Source organism: Oculina patagonica, chromosome 10, assembly GCF_052425735.1.
Source record: "Oculina patagonica isolate OP01 chromosome 10, crgOcupat, whole genome shotgun sequence".
NCBI classification, from domain to species: Eukaryota; Metazoa; Cnidaria; class Anthozoa; order Scleractinia; family Oculinidae; genus Oculina; species Oculina patagonica.
Genome location: NC_135767.1, coordinates 8,740,146 through 8,756,443, shown reverse-complemented (window position 1 = coordinate 8,756,443; position 16,298 = coordinate 8,740,146). Strand labels below are relative to the sequence as shown.

Genomic DNA, 16,298 nt, shown 5'->3' with positions numbered 1-16,298 from the left:
AAAGACCAGGCACTTATCAATTCGCCGTCTCTACGCATTTCGTTCGCCTTGTTAATAATTCTTCGCCTGTATGATGTGAGATTTTCGTTCAGAAAATTTTTTTCCGATGCTGCGCGTACAGCCGCGGTCGACGTTGGGAAGAGGTTCGATACTGCTATATTCCTTAGCTTCGCTCTTGACTTGTACAAGTTGGACTTGACTTTATGACTTAAGAACTTGACGATAATTGGCTTGTTGCCCTTCCTTTTAAGTTTGTGGACGATTTCAATGTCGTTGGACTGAACTGGCACTTCCAGCGCTTCTGCAATTTTCAACACAACCTCTTCGGGCGATTCGTAGGCGCTTTCTGGAACTCCATGTATTTCTAGAGAGTTCTTTCTAGTATACTGTTCTAATCTGTCTTGTAGATCATACAGCTCGTAGATTTCCTCTTCTTGTTCGTTAAGACGGTCTCTTAGAGTAGTTGTCTCCTTCACTGCCTCATTGAGCTTCTTCTCAGTCTTTGCTAATGACGTCTTTAGGTTTGTTATCTCGAGATTTTGTTTAGCGACTGTAGATTTAAGCTCGCTTATATCGCTGCTTTGTCTCTTGTTCTCCATGAGGATATTAGATACTGTAATTTGGATGTCCACTAGCATCTCTTTCAGTTCTGATAGGCTGGGTTCTTCATCCGCTGTATCGTCTTCAGGGGATTCTGTCATTGATGCTTCTTCCACGTGTTCGTCCGCCATGTTTGGTCGTTTGGCTAAAGTTAGTTCTTCCTCTGTCGAGCCTCGTGCTCCTCTTTTATGTTTTCCCCCTTTTTTGCTCATCGGCTAACCAAGGAGGCTTTTAGGCGCTTATTTGTTTCCCAAGAATTGTCATTCAGTCGAGGATAGACGAATGGGGACGGAAGCTTCGCTCCAGTTAAAAAAACGTGCCGCCGCACTTCGCGCCCGCGCATACTCTCATATATAATTTTTATTATCCTGACCATAAATTAAATAGTATTGACAATTTTAAGCAGTTTTGCGGATAGACAATGAGGAGTTACCCAATTTGCTTCGCTGACATGTAACTGACGACGACTTGTTGAACTAATAAAAGACAGCGACTCATAATTCAATAATGGAAACTTTCGTCTTTATTTCTTAACTTTCCGGCATAAGTGTTTTCATCTGGTTCATTTCACAGGGCTGTATCCCAGTTAAGTGGACTGCACCTGAGATTCTGCTTGGAAACGTCGAGGCTTTATCAGTTGAAAGTGACGTGTATGTATAATATAAATTATATTATTTTGCTTATAAAAATGTACGGCGATACTAAAAATTCTTACGTTTTACGTTTTGAAATATTTCGTGCAGTTAGAAGGAATAGGAGAATTACACGGAATTATCAGGCGATATTCCGCGCGATTTAGCATGATAATTGTTACATCTTAGTACTTGTTTAGCGGGCTATTTTTACTCCACGAAGCGCAGTTGGATTAATGAAGTCAGTTGTTGTAACCCCCCCCCCCCCCTCCCGAAATTCATACTTGTAGATTTCTTCTACATTGTAGTGCAAAATTCCGACAACGTAAACTGAAATGGCTGTATCGTAATCTTGACCGTGGTTTATTTCCGTCTTTACTCAAATAATATTATGGTCTTAAAATAATAAAATGTTAAGTTAACAAACCTTTTTATCTTCATCAAAATTCCGCAGTTGGTCGTACGGTATTGTCCTCTACGAAATTTTCACCATTGGTGAGTAATCGTTTACATTAAGTTTATATCTTAGATTTCTTAAGTACGCAGATTCCTTTATCACAAATCGTTCCGGTCCTGTTTAAGCCCTGGGAACGAGGTTGCGGTCGCAGGATCACCCTCAATACCAAGCCACCCAACTTTTCATACATTTCTTTATAAAATGAAGCGAAATGTTTACATGAGAAATCACAAAGTGGGGGCAGGACAGTGACAGGGCGACCCTGGGTGAAGGGTCACTCGCTTTAAAGGCAGAGCGAACCTAGGAGCCGAGTCAACTTTTTTTCCAACTTTTTTGGCTCCGTCAGCAGGAAGAACTTTTGTATATAAACTCTCGGTAAAAGATGGCTCAAGGGAGAGAGTAACCATCCAACTAGGGTCAATAGGTCCTTAGTCATGGGAACATGGAATAGAACAGTCTAAACTTAAACCTAGAGCCATTGTCACTGCTACGTACTACAAATGCATCACCTACATCCGGGTATTCAAGTGTGTTGGTGACAATGTGTTTAGTGAGTTCGTCCAGTACAACATAACTTGGAGAAAGAAAGGATGTGGATATAACTCTCGCGAAGCTAAACGCAATGCGACCAACGCAGCTTTTCGCGCCTTAAAAGGCCTTATACCACGTGACCACATCGTCACTAGTTCTTGAAGATCGCGAACAACCAGCAATTAAACTCCTTCTACCTATGACATTTCTATATTTTAGCAGTTACTTTCTTGAAAGAGCCCCAGGGTGAAAGAATTATGTTCACTTGACCAGCAAACGACGCTATGACAGCGAGTTTTTAACTGAATCTACATTTATTTTGTTGTCACTACCTCGTTATATCGCACGGAGAACTCACATCCAAACATTTGTGAATGTTTTAGCCAATTTAAAAAATGTGTTTCTCTCCTTGATCATCCTTGCTACAGCTTATTCTAAACAATACTTCATTGAGTTGGGCGAACACTTTTCCAGGCGGGTCCTTTTCGTTACAGGATGTTTCATCACACCATAATTGGTCTTCATTTCGGCTGATCGTACCACATTGTCATGTCCAGCGGAAACTTCCAAGATCACGCCAAGAGGCCAGGGACCTCTTGAACGGCAAAATCCAGCACTAGTACCACCTTTCCAACCTTGACATTAGCAGTAGGTTAAGACGATTTCTTGCGGGTGATCAAGCAACGATTCCAAATGTAAGAGTACGACTGTTCACAAGCCATTGCACTTTAGCAATGGTGGTTGGCAACACTTCATCAGTAAGGACTTGATGTAGATTCACATTTAGCGGTCCAATAAACTCATCGCTAACTGTAAAGAATACTGGTGCAATTTGTAGGCGATCAGTAGAATTGACATAACAGGGTGCTGCTGGATTCGCTCTTCGCCTTCTGCAGCAATAAAACTGATGAGGTACCTTTTTACTTTGTAGTACGACAACGTAAGATCCAATACTGTTGTCGCAACTCATTTTGGACGTGGTCCACTTTTTCGTGTTTCAATCGCTTGTGGCGGCTTTGATAATAAGAGCGGTCAACCCATGATCAGATGATAGCCCTACAGGATGACGACTGCAAAATAAAATATCTTCTTTCCAAATTCTACCACCTGCACGAATTGCCATGCTCTTTGAGAAAGGGTGAGAGAGATACCAATTTGCTCTTGCTTAACCCTATTCAGACCGGGGGGCTTTTGAGGCCCGCGCTGACTTTGAACGCTTATACCTTGTTCAAGATTCAACCAAAAGCTGCCAAACTTTGCAAGTTTATCAAAAATTTATCTAGGAATAATTTGGTAGGATAGGTTGTTATGTCAGGAACTTGAAAACACCATGCAACGTCATTTTGACAGGCTTGTTTTTCCAAATTTGCAATTTTCGTGTTCCTCTTAATGAAAATTACTTTAATGCAATTATTTTCACTTTTTTACGGTTTTTAAGCACAGTTTTATTGATTTTGAGTAATGTCCAATAATTTTGGGTGGTTTTCTGGCGTGGCGGATCCAAGATAGCGGCTGTTTTGACATCATGATGTAATTGTCACGTGATGTGACGTCATCATCCCACATGATGTATACCAAAAGATAGATTTTTAGACATACTATACATCCTCCAAGTTTCATTGTAATTGCTTAAATATTCCGGTCACAGAAGGTCCAAAAAAGCCCGGTCTGAATAGGGTTAAAACATGCTGTTTCGTCTTGAGAGCTGTAACTCCTTTAAGGAAAGGATTCTGCTTGGGCAGTTCAGAGCCAAAGCGTTTGAGCTTAATCCACCTCTTAGTCAACCAACAGAGAACCAATGGAATTTTTAGATCTCGGCTGTCCATAGTCGTAAATAAACTGGGCAATGTAAGCAGGGACGACTCTGAGAAACTTTTTCAGAAATGAGTACTTAGTTGCCGAAAAGTGCTCGTTTCTTAAGTCTCACCAATCTGTGCTACAGCCATTTCTTAGCTTTGTGGCTCATGAGCAAAATTGCTTGGGAGTTTCAGGGTTTAGTAACTTTAGTTTCCCTTTTGCCATCTCTCTTCAGGTAGGAGCAAGAAGGCAGGACTATTTCGCAAACGAGTTCTTAGTGTAATCGAGGCTACAGGTAGTCCCCTGCTACCATCATCTGTTGGGTCTAACTAACCTGGACAGTGATTAAATTGGCGGGGCTCAATTACTTTCTGATCAATAAAGGCGGGCTGCCACTTCGTCACTCCGCGAATCCACTGAAATACACTGCTGCTTTCTTTCCAAAAATAGGCGGAGTCAAAGTGATGCAATCATTTTTCTTGATCACGTCAACACATAACGCCTTGGGGTGCTGAAGGGTTTCTTTGGGGCTACCTGAGCGATGACAAAGCCACATCTTACTGCTCATTTGGCATTGCAAAATCTGACATAAGCCTCTGAACAAAATGCCTGTTCGCTGACATCCCCAAGGATGTAAAGCTCAATAGTAGAGCTGGTACGCGACATTGCAACCGAGGATGAGAAATTGCGAAGTTTCGTCCAGCTCTTCTTGACATTTGGTCCACTCCTTTAGAAACTCTAGTGGCAATTCACCGTCCCAACCGATACCAAACAATTACAACTGCTGAGGAAGGATATCTACTCCGACCAGGAATGGAGGGAAGAATCCAATCGTATTAAAGAGCGATGCTATCAAACTCAGGATTATGTGAAGAGTGTGTGCTTTGTACCTCTTCACTACCTTGTAGTCAAAACAGTCCGATTTGGTATCCTAAATGACACCGTACCAAGAGCACGTTCCATTGGTAATATGATATTCTTCTCCACGACATTGACAGTGGAAGCTCTTTCCGATTCTGTTATGTGATCAATCACTTCTTTCTGATTCGAGAAATAAAGGTGTTAAGCTACAGCGGCAAAGTCGACCACTAAATCAAGGAAGCCTTTTAAATGACCATCCACCTTCTGTGTACGTCCATACAGAATGACAGAACCCTTTTTAGTGTAGTGTTTGAACTACACTTATGCGGTAGATTGTTTGTGAGGTGAAAAGTGCTACGGAGATAACGCTAGCTGTAAACAATTGCACACTGAAGTGGAACAAGCATTCCCTTCATTTCAAAAGATCGGCTTTCAAATAGCCTGCGTTGTTGCAGCCGGACGTGTCACCAAATCCTCGATATACGACGCAGGCTACTTTCAAAGATCGTATGTAATTATTAATATGCAAGATTTAAATCCTCGCGTTTCCAGGTACGAACTGCAAGAATTTCTTGTCTTTTGCCGAAAAAAAAAAAACAAGTAGCTACTTAGTAGCTCGAAACCGGGTGGTTAATGTTTAACCACTCTTTTAGCTAACAAGAAAGCCTAAGGCTTTTAGACAAACCCAGTAGCATTTATATTTCCTTTTGTTGCTGTTCAACAAGTAGTGCGTTATGCTAAAGCGTGACATGCGATATACGATACTCGGCCGTCAGTATTAAAGGTCAAAGGCACATTGATCACTTTTGAAGACTTTGAAGGTGGATATATCAGAGTTGTTTTCGTTTTACTTTTAAAACTCATAAAATATAACGTGACTCTTTCATTTATATCTCGTACTGGTCATTTCCAACTTAGCAGCAATTCTATTTTGCACTGTGGTCTAAACGATGATTTATTGTTAAGTTAAACACATGGAAAACGCGTATAACGCACGTAATTTTAATCCCTCAAGTGGCAAGTAATTTAAAACATTTCCTCCGTCCCATTCCCCTTGCCCCATTGAGGCAATTTCAAGTGGGTGATGAAAGATGACCAGTTTTAAGCCAATCAACATTCGTGACCTTCAATGCCCTACCGACAAAAAAAAAAAAAAAAAAAACGCCGGGTAGATTATGAACCGGGGGGCACCAGACCCCCACCCGGTTAAACAGCAAAAACATGTCAAAAAGCGAGTTGGCAAGTGAAGTTTCTTTGATTTGTCAAACATAAATGTGAATGTTTCCGAATTTATATTAAAGCAACATGACCTTTTCCGGACATCAACAATCTGTCACGCAAATTGTACATCTCCCAAGTATTTCCTTCCATGAATGAAACTTTCGTTGAGAGAGTGCCGTGTAAAATCTTCGCAGTGCAAAAAACGATACTTCTTCACTGCTAATTCCATCTGTTGAAAAAAGGAAAACGTTTACCGCGGTTTTCTGTTTTTTAACGTAGAAATTGTGGCTGCACTGTGAACTAACGAACGGTTATATAGGTCTGGCTTCGTCAGTTGGAAGAGTTTAATGGCCGAAGATTTCCCAGTCCACTTTGTACTGGTTTGTCAACTATTGTTATTCAACTGCAGAGAAATACTTTTTGATTGTATTGCCCATCTTTTCGATTTTCATTGTGATTTCTTGTCCGTGACATTGTTTCACTGTTGGATTTTCGGACGGTCTGTAGTCAGCTAAGTTTATAAGCAGTCAAATGGTTGGAGGAGGGAAATATGCGAAAATTTCGCATATTGTGATTATAACGAAAATTAAACTGAAATCACTACATTGCGAAATAATCCACGATTTAAATTGTCATCAACAGTAATGCAATGCGATAAGCCAGTAAAATTAACTTATCGTCATGCCCAAGGGAGGACAATGTTGTGTTGCATTTATTTATGGTCAAACCGTAACCGCTTCGGCTTAATACAGGTGTACAGGTGTCAATCTTAGTTGCTACATGTATTTCAAACACTACACTCTCCGATTGGAGCACTCGTTTCTTTATTGAAGCTTTTGGAGTATTTGGCGACCAAAGTTCTCTGCTGGCCAACACGTTTCTACGGTTTCGTTGAGTTCCTCATCCGGATTTGCTATCTGAACTTTACAAACTGATTCACATTCCCGAACATGACCAGCTAAGCGACCAGTGACAGTCCAGCCAATCCTAGTGCAAACACCCATATGGGCACCCTTTGGACTATGCCGTATTTTCAGCGAAACAACAAGTACCAAAAAGCAATGAAAATGCCGTTGAGTCCCAGCGACTTTAGTCAGCTCCACGTCTGATGGGCGCGGTCGTCTTTCTTTTTACTCCTCGAGTGGGTCACTTCCTTCTTAGGAAATGCATTTCGGAGATCAACTGAAATAACTACATTTTCATAAAAATTGGGTACCAAAGTCATTCACTGGGCAGACTTCTACGCCCGGGCTTGTACGTTGAGGACTCAAATTCCACGCCTAAATCCAAATTCTTCAATTCGCTCGTTCCAATTTGCCTCGAAGGAGGACCAATTTCGAAAAACTTGCCGTACTTTGTTAACGCACGGAGAACTTGCAAAATGACAACACTAGTTTTTTTTAACAATTTTAAATGGTCAAACTTCTCTCGCCAATTTTGCAGCCAAAAACCATGTGCACCAATCAGTGTTACAGAGTTTCGACATAATACCTCATGTCATCATACACGAAATGTCAATTTCGAATAAAATTTTAAAATAACTGTTTTGCGGCGGTAACATAATTACTGCTGTAGCGAAGAGCGTCTTCAATAAAATACTGGCCTTAATTTCTGTCTGTTTACTTCGCTATCCTACAGTAATAGGACATTGTATCTCTCAACAGGAGGCATTCCATATCCCGGATGGTCGGAAGGCAAGGTCATTGCAGAAGTTGTCAATGGTTATAGGATGCCAAAACCCCCACATGTTGTCGCCACCTTGTAAGTTTGGTGAAATATATATAAACACAAACCAGCGTGATTATTTGTATGTAAAAATTAAGCGATATGAAAGGGGTTTGTAGCATTCAGTGTCTTTATGTCGGAATGATGACAACAACAACGTGGCCAGGTCGTTGAAGCAAAGTAAAAGTTGGTTCCTCTTCCCTAGACCCCCACTTTACAATCTGGATAGGATTGGCCATGAATGACGCGAAAAATAAATCAAACCCACTTGAAAGTCCTTTAAGATCTGAGTAATATAATGATAGTTCTATATTTCGTATCTTCTTGTGTCATTCGTCTAGCTACATTTATTTTCAAAGTTTTTGTATTATGAAAAAATAGACTTATAACGATACACCGGGTACAAAGGATGAAGACAAATCGCAAAATGGAGAATATCTAAGAAAAAAAATGATATACACTGTGTTGGTACCAACCTCGACTCCAGCCTCTTTTCCTTTTATACCAAGAAGTGGCGTTTCTGACTCTGCTGTGCAAGTTAAAAACTCTCATTTACTCCTCGCACACGATTTCTATAAGTCCTATAATGTTCTACGTCTCCTGACCCACTCATGGTGGTGGTAATTATTCCTGTCTAAAGAGATCTACCATGACAAAGATAATAGAACGTATATTAATAATATTTGCCGGCTTTCTTATTTAAATAATAAAATACTTAAATCCCTCTATAGAAAGTGACCAGATAGTAATTTTGGTCACGTCAAGGCTAATGTCTTAGGTTAAGGAAAAGTCAAGTTTTGTTAGTTATTTCAGTCGTGTAACCTCTTCTATGAACCTATGGGGAGGGGGCTGACGCTCCGGTAATCCAAAGAACCCGAGGCTGCATGGGTTAGACTTTAGTCAACAAAAGAGAAGCCAATCAGGATGCAGTCTTTTCCATTTCTCTGGGAAACATCACGTGTAGCCTAGCGAGCAAAAGCGAAACTTTGATAACAATTATTCTACTATGAGACACCCGACTCCTTTGTTACTCAAATGAACAGTCAACGAAGGGCCTGTCCCAGAACGACAAAGGTTAAACAAAAAATAAGTGAGAGCTAAACTAATGGTAATAAAATAAAGTAGTGGTATAGAATTCTATAGCTGAAACGATTTGCAAGCAACATTTTACCTTATCAATGATTTCTCTAGAAAACAATCAAACAAGCAAATATATCTCTAGGAAACACGACGGCAAGATGAACATTTAATAAGGAAACCCAAAACTTATTTACAACCAAAAATAACTGTAGTTAACTACGTTGATGTGACTGCAATATTCACCACAATCACTCACTTCCTTTGTGTCGGACCTCTGAGTCGGACGTGCATGTAAATGAATCTAGTCAGAGCTTACTGTAGTTGACGGCATTAGTATGACCGCTACGATTCCTCATTTTGAAATACCACCAATCAATTTTAAATTTCAGTGGTTTTCTGAAAGCCAGAATACTGGTGAAAATTTCAATGTCAGTTATTAAGGTACAATCGCGTGTTTGTTTGCATCTAGCCTAGTATTAAGCTGTTGTATACCAATTACTATTATTTCCGTAAAATACACCCCAGTATATCAAAGAAAACCATAGAGTAACCAGCCATTAAAAAAGTGATATTGTGATATATGAATGAATGACACATCAACGGCTGTGCTGTGTATAGCCCAAAATTGCCCCCTAAAGCGCGCTTGGAAATCACAGCATTTAATAGAAGGCATAATTGTTTACATTTAGGTATGACCAAATGGCTAATTGCTGGAATCAAGCCCCATCTGACCGCCCTCCATTTGTTTCGCTTCAACAAGCAATGGATTCATATATCCGCGAAGAGGTTTGTTATTGCCATTTTGGACAATACAGTGTATATAAAATATATTAAAAATATTTGTTAATATATAAACTTTAACCCATTGGCTCCCGTGACGAACATTGCTCTTTGTTCCACTTGTGATGTCATCATCTCTGATCAACAAAAGGCATCACTTATACTCAAACTCTGCAGGAGGAAAAGGTCTTTCCAATGATGCCCAAATTAGAGTGAGTGGGTCAATTGTGCTTGACATACCCACAAAAATGCTTGGAAATTTAAGTGAAAAACTCGTAGGAGAATTTGCCTCAATCCCCCTTGGCTTCTCAATCGCGAGTATTTCCTGTTTGGATTGCGCTTTCTCGGAAATTTCTGAACTGCAAGCTAGCCCAGTGGAAGGCTAACAACTGCAGCAAAAAGATAAGAAAAGAACAAAAAGGAAAAGCGAGAAAAAAACGAAAAGCCTAAGCCTTTAGCGTATGCCAGAGCAAAAATGTCATAAAACTCTAGTGGAAAGAAAGACATGCCTTCATGTTGCAATTGGTAATTGGCTCATAACTGAACCCAAAATGTCAAAAATGTCCAAAAAATAGTGTTTTTTTTTAAATCTTCCGGAGTCAATGGGTTAAATTTATTAAGAAATGTATTGTTTGTGAGTAAGTGTATTTTTCCATTGATATATTCCAAGATACCGGGAATACATTTCAAATCGAGGACGAATTCTCGGGAACTATCAAGTGAGAAGTTTCGACACTGATGCTTCAGTGATGATAAATTAAAGTGTTTCTCTTAGTAACCCATCATATCATGCACGATGTTTCTGCTCCTTTATCTCAAACCAGAAGAAAATTATCCATAGTCGACCAGAGTACGCAGGTGCTCTTCAGCTTCTTTTCCCACACAATTTCCGCAAAAAAGAATTCGCCGACTTTCATTCTGATTCATTCGACGATCGTCTGCGTTTGTATTGAAGAAGCCAACGAAAAGCTGCGTAAAGTCTGGTTCTCACTAGCAACGTAAGCACAAGCAGTTTGTGCCAAGTAAAAACGAACGTTGACATAAGCATAAGCATAAGCACAAGGTCGCACAAGCATAAGAACGCGATGTTTACTAGTTAGAAGGCTCCGTACTCGACTCCGTTCTCTCAGCAAATATGGCGACAAAAAATCTCAGGCATCGAGTGTTGTCTCTTCTACTCTTGTGACGAAGAAAGCGAAAGCGACTACAAAAAAAGGAAATTAAATTAATTATTATTATACCTTTGAAATTCAAGAAGGTAAATTTTTAATGCTGGTCACGCATTACACATGCACTGTTTAAATCCCGGCTTCTTATTAATAGGTTTGGCTGGGAAACTGAAGGGTTTTCCTAAGGTATTTTCGGTAATAATTATTCTTATCACTCAACAGTTTCTTCGCCGTAAGGCCGCTTTTGGGGTATTGTAATCAGTGGCATTATTACGGGGTTGGGGTGACTGGCCACACACCCAAAGCCAAACCTGGATGGCCTAAATCTAGCATTGCTTCACCTGTTAGGAGTTAGGGCCCTGGGGCCCGTTTCTCGAAAGCCTCGAAATATTACCGATTTTAAATTATCTGTGTTCTAAAAACAGAGAAGTGTATAGGCCTGAAACTTTGTATGAAGGAAACCTCTGTTCATATGAAAAACATCATGGAATTAAACAGCTCTTTAATTATAAGGTTTGAGATTTTGCTATGGCTTTTCGGGACCTTCGAGAAACGGGCCCCTGCTAGCCAGCATAGCTCACAGGCTTATTAAGCACGCAATATACCTTACCTACTTGAGTGAGCTTTATCGGGAAACCTCGTATTTTCCACCGTGGCCTCGTGCATTCATGACCTACCCTCTCGCCGAACCCCCTCCATCTCCCCATGGGAAATTTTTGTACATTAAAATAACTTAAAACAGCTGACATTGAGCAGTCACTCTTGGCGGAACTTCGCTACTTCGCCCTGACAACCTTGCAAAAACTACCAGCAACTTTGTCGTTGTGACGATATCGGCCATTTTCCGATGAAAGAAGATAGAAAGAATCGTGTCATACCTTCATACATAAATGTCACGGCTGTAAATATGACGCAATGAAATAGCGCCATCTGGAATAAACAGAGTTCCTTTATCTTATAAAATTGGCTAAAAGAGATAGCAAAAGCATTGTATAATAATGTAAACTACCGACTGCTTTGTAAATCATTTCAGACATACCTTCAAGTGCTGGACATGGACAAATACAAGCCTGAGAAATATTCAAACGTTGAAGATATTGGAGCTGAGCAGACTAAAGAACTGGGAAACGAGCAAGGAGCGGCAGCCGCATGCGCAGCAGCTGATCAGGCTCAAGAAGAACTGGAGAACGAGCAAGGAGCGGCAGCCGCATGCGCAGCAGCTGATCAGGCTCAAGAAGAACTGGCCATGGAGAATGAGCACGGAGCGGCAGCCGCATGCGCAGCAGCATCGGCATGTGCAGGAGCAGCAACGGGATAGGATTAGCTAAGACTGCATGACAAGAAAACCAGTAAAGGAGTGGCCTAATGATAAAGAAAACAGAAATACCCCTCTAATAAAGCTAAAAATTTCCAACTCATAAAACAACCTAAGCTGAATTATTAGCTGCATTCTTAACCCTTAGCTGAAACTTAGAGTAGAATTTGTTCCGTGGAATAATATGTATTTAGTTTGTTTGGCCTAGCGTATAGATGTAACTCGGCTGTCGTACAAAATAAGCCTAACGTGTGTAAAAATGTCCTGCTTCATAGAGAAAGAAAATAGTTATTACATTGCACATATAAAGGGGGCAAAGCTACGGAAACTATCATAATGCTAATGAGGTTGCCTTACTGTTCACAGATAAAACTGTTAAACGATGGGTTATTATACTATGATAGCCATTTTTAGCCTCTGTGGCGACATGCTATTTTGTAGGGAACTTTTAGTTTGTGTTAAGATAAAAGTGACTTAAAAACGTGGCCATTTCCTCGACTGCAAACATCGGAACTTAGCAGCAAGGAGGTACTTAGCTGATATATTATATCGATAAAACGGCCCGAAAAGGCGGAAATAATGATACTGTAGTAATTTCATAGTGCAAACCGCAACAATATAATATTTAATCTCAATTTATTATTGAAAGTACGAAAGCTACAAGTTTTCGTACGCGTAAGGAAACGTTGAGATGTTTCGACGTCCCTGATAGTGACGATTATACCGCTTTCTAGAAACGCATAACTTAAATTTTCATAAAAAATGGATCTTCAGGTAACGAAGATGAAATTATTATCTAAATAATATAATTGTTTCTAGCGTTTCACAAAGCCTATTGCTGTTTGATTAATCATTTCGTAAAAAGTATGCAAGACACCGCTAAGTTTTTTCCCGGGATAACTAGTTTTAGCTTAGATTGCAAGATAACACCCTTTTAGATAAAAGTGTTATCTCTAATAACACTATCTACTCATTATTATTATTCTGAGTACATATTAAAAGTACTCGTTTGCCGCACACGATTGTGCTTTGTTGTTTACAGTATATATCATGCTACTGACAGAAAAAACAAACAATAAAAATCAAAAAACTTAAACTTTCGTAAACTGGTCAAGCCAGTATTATTGCATAAATTGTTGCAGAGTGTTGTTTAAGCTAAAGATGACTTTTCTTAGACATTTTGTAGATGCGTGCTAAAGAAAAAAATTTCACTTACTCATAGCAATTTATTTTGCTTGGCACAAAACAACTTCGCCACTGGAGGACGTCCTAGTTCGATTGTAATGGCTTAATTTCTCAGCTTGCTATAAAGATTTAGTAGTGATTATTTGAATTAATTTTGTGTAAAACACTTTGACTATAAGAGCTTAATAAAAACTAAATTAAAAAAATGGACTGTATTACTTCTTTCAAGGTTCGATTTCGTTTTAAGGCCTAAAAAGGTAAAATGGGAACTGGGATTTGGGCAAATTTTCATTGGGAAGATGGGACAGAGCACACTCTTTTTACTGCGATACGATAAAACCAAAATGACTTCCCCTTTTACCATACTCTTTTTATTTAACAAATAAAGAAGCCTAAGCCATGTTTTATACTGTCATAAAACACGACGGGCATTTGAGAACAAGAGGGAAATGTAGAAAACATGAGCCGCAGGCGAATGTTTTCTACATTTCTCGAGTGTTCTCAAATGCCTTGAGTGTTTTATGACAGATTAGAATATAGCCGCTGTATACGCGCAATGGAATTCTAGCGGGCATTATTTTTAATAGAACATAGCTGAAAACTATAGAAGCCCGGTACCCCGGATGTGCAAATTGTTTGTCGAATTTCGGTGAACGACTTCGTCGACTTCGCCTCTATTCTCTTGTTTTGTTGTTTAAAGTATGCTTTTAAGCAGCAAGTTTTTATCAGAAACGTTTTACCTGCTTAAATGGAAGTAAGACAGTGACAAAGGAAGCGACAGATGAAGAAAGAATCGTTGAAATTTGTTGTTTTTCTTTGGAGTTGTGTACGCCACTATTTTGCCGTGAACTGCCCGAAATTGATTGGAAATTATTTAGCAAAACAAGCCGGACTCTAGAAACGCTTTGAGGTAAGAAACCTGAAGACAGAACACTCCACTTTTGTTCTTTTTAAATCGAAATTAGAGGCGAATTTGGAAAACTTGCTGCGAAACGAACGCATGGAAATTTTTCATTTGAATGAAATTGAAGTAGGCTTAACCAAACTTGAATGCGTAAATATTTCAACTAGATTTGTAGGCTTTGTAAGAATCTTTTGGTAGTCGGAGAAAGGACTTTAAATAAAAAATATGAATGAAATGGTATCTTGGTTTATTTATAAAGAAGCCGCCAAAGAAAAGAATAAACTAAACTTTCACTTTTACCAATGTTGCGAGCGTTTGTAAATGCCGTAAGCGGCCGCGAGTCTTGTAAGTCAATTCTGTGCTCTTTTTAATGCTATATTCTAAACCCACTAGAAGATGGTTTTCCTATGTCCTATAAGAAAATAATGCACTTTTGAGGTCTAGAAAAGCAGCTGAATGCCCTCGCCTTATGGCTCGGGCATCCACTAGCAGCTTTTATAGACCTCAAGCGTGCATTATTTTCTTTTATATAATAACCTGAATTCTACGCGCATTTTGATTGGTTCTTACTTATGATCTATCAGAGTACAGACTCATGGATGACGTCACGCGGTGGTGTGACTCGCGCGCGTGATTAGAGCTCATAGTCCAGATCATAGTTGTCGGCAAAGTTTTTCAAACTTGCGAGGCCACAACAAAGCAAAAAAGTTCAGCTTAATTTAATACAAATGTCCAGTGAGAAACAATACGCCAAGCATCGTTCACCTTTCGAAGCATTTAACTGGGCGAAACAAGCTTGAAAAAGACAGTGAATTATTCGAGAAATTATCCGAAATCTTTATGAAAGTTTGACCGATGTTGTGCAATTGGACGATGCCACGGGAAACAAACGAATTGTGGTTGAACGCTTCGGTTATGTTTACAGATTTGAACAACTTTCCAAATCGGAATAAAGGTTAGAGTTTTCATTGACTTTCAATTGACCATTTTTCTGTTTATTTAATTAATCGGATTATAACAGTGCTTCGTGTTAACGAAAACTTAATAGTTAAATCAAAACAACTTAGCTCATCTTTACGGCGGCATTGCTCACACTGAAGTGTGCTGAAGTCTTGTGTTATTATATAAAACAAATAGATTCCATTTTGCCGTGGGTCTGTTCAGTTATAGATCACAGAAGACGTCAAAATGTGGTATGAACATCAGTGACCCACTCGGCTAGCGCCTCGTGGGCCACTTCTCTGTTCATACCACATTTTGACGTCATCTGTGATCTATAACTGAACAGACGCACGGCAAAATGGAATCTATTTGTTAAATAGAACATGGAACACCATCTTCTAGTAGGTAATTAATATACAATCTTCGTTCACTGTCCAAAATCCACGCGCGCACTCAGATTGTATATTAAAAGGGTTAGAGTCTGTTCGTTCGTGTTTTGTTGACAAATACACGCACTTGCTGGCCTCACAATGAACTCAAAATTTTCAATACTGCACTCGGCTACGCCTCGTGCAGTATTGAAAATTTCTCGTTCATTGTGCGGCCAGCGCGTGCGTGTATTTGTCAACAAAACACTCACAACAGTCTCTAACCCATAAATAATGCACGCTGCTTACGTCACGAGTTTTAGCGCGCGCAATTTCTTTAACATTTCATAAAAGAAATAAAAAACTTTCTCCTCGTGCATTGTTGAGTTATATAAGCACTTGGGAATTTTTAAGAACACTCGAGAAGTGCGAGAAGCACTCGGCTGCGCCTCGTGCTTCTCTATGCACTTCTCTCGTGTTCTTAAAAATTCCCACGTGCTTATATAACTCAACAATGCACTCGGGTGCGTTTTTTATTTCTTTAATAAAACATAGGTTTTTAGCCAATCAGAGCGCGCGTAGACTCCTATATATATTATAAAAGGATATATAAAGGAAGGTCCCCGGTTCAAGACCTGCCCTAGCCACTAGCTGGATTTGTTTCTCGGTTGTCCCGAGTTCAAATCCTCGACCACGCTTTGTATATAGCCAACTGGTCTGCCTCCTGCCAG

The 16,298-nt window shown here is 39.7% G+C and overlaps 1 protein-coding gene across 1 annotated transcript in view; it reads left to right on the top strand.

The window, feature by feature from the left end:
- The window catches only part of LOC144667209 (fibroblast growth factor receptor 2-like), an 82,259-nt gene extending 68,709 nt beyond the window's left edge, over positions 1-13,550 (top strand). Inside the window, exons 15-19 of the mRNA XM_078528614.1 lie at positions 1,174-1,250; positions 1,687-1,727; positions 7,764-7,860; positions 9,594-9,690; positions 11,887-13,550. Coding sequence (XP_078384740.1) covers positions 1,174-1,250; positions 1,687-1,727; positions 7,764-7,860; positions 9,594-9,690; positions 11,887-12,171 — 597 coding nt within the window. The 3' untranslated portion in view covers positions 12,172-13,550. The remainder of the gene's footprint in view (positions 1-1,173; positions 1,251-1,686; positions 1,728-7,763; positions 7,861-9,593; positions 9,691-11,886) is intronic.
- Positions 13,551-16,298: the final 2,748 nt, after the last annotated feature.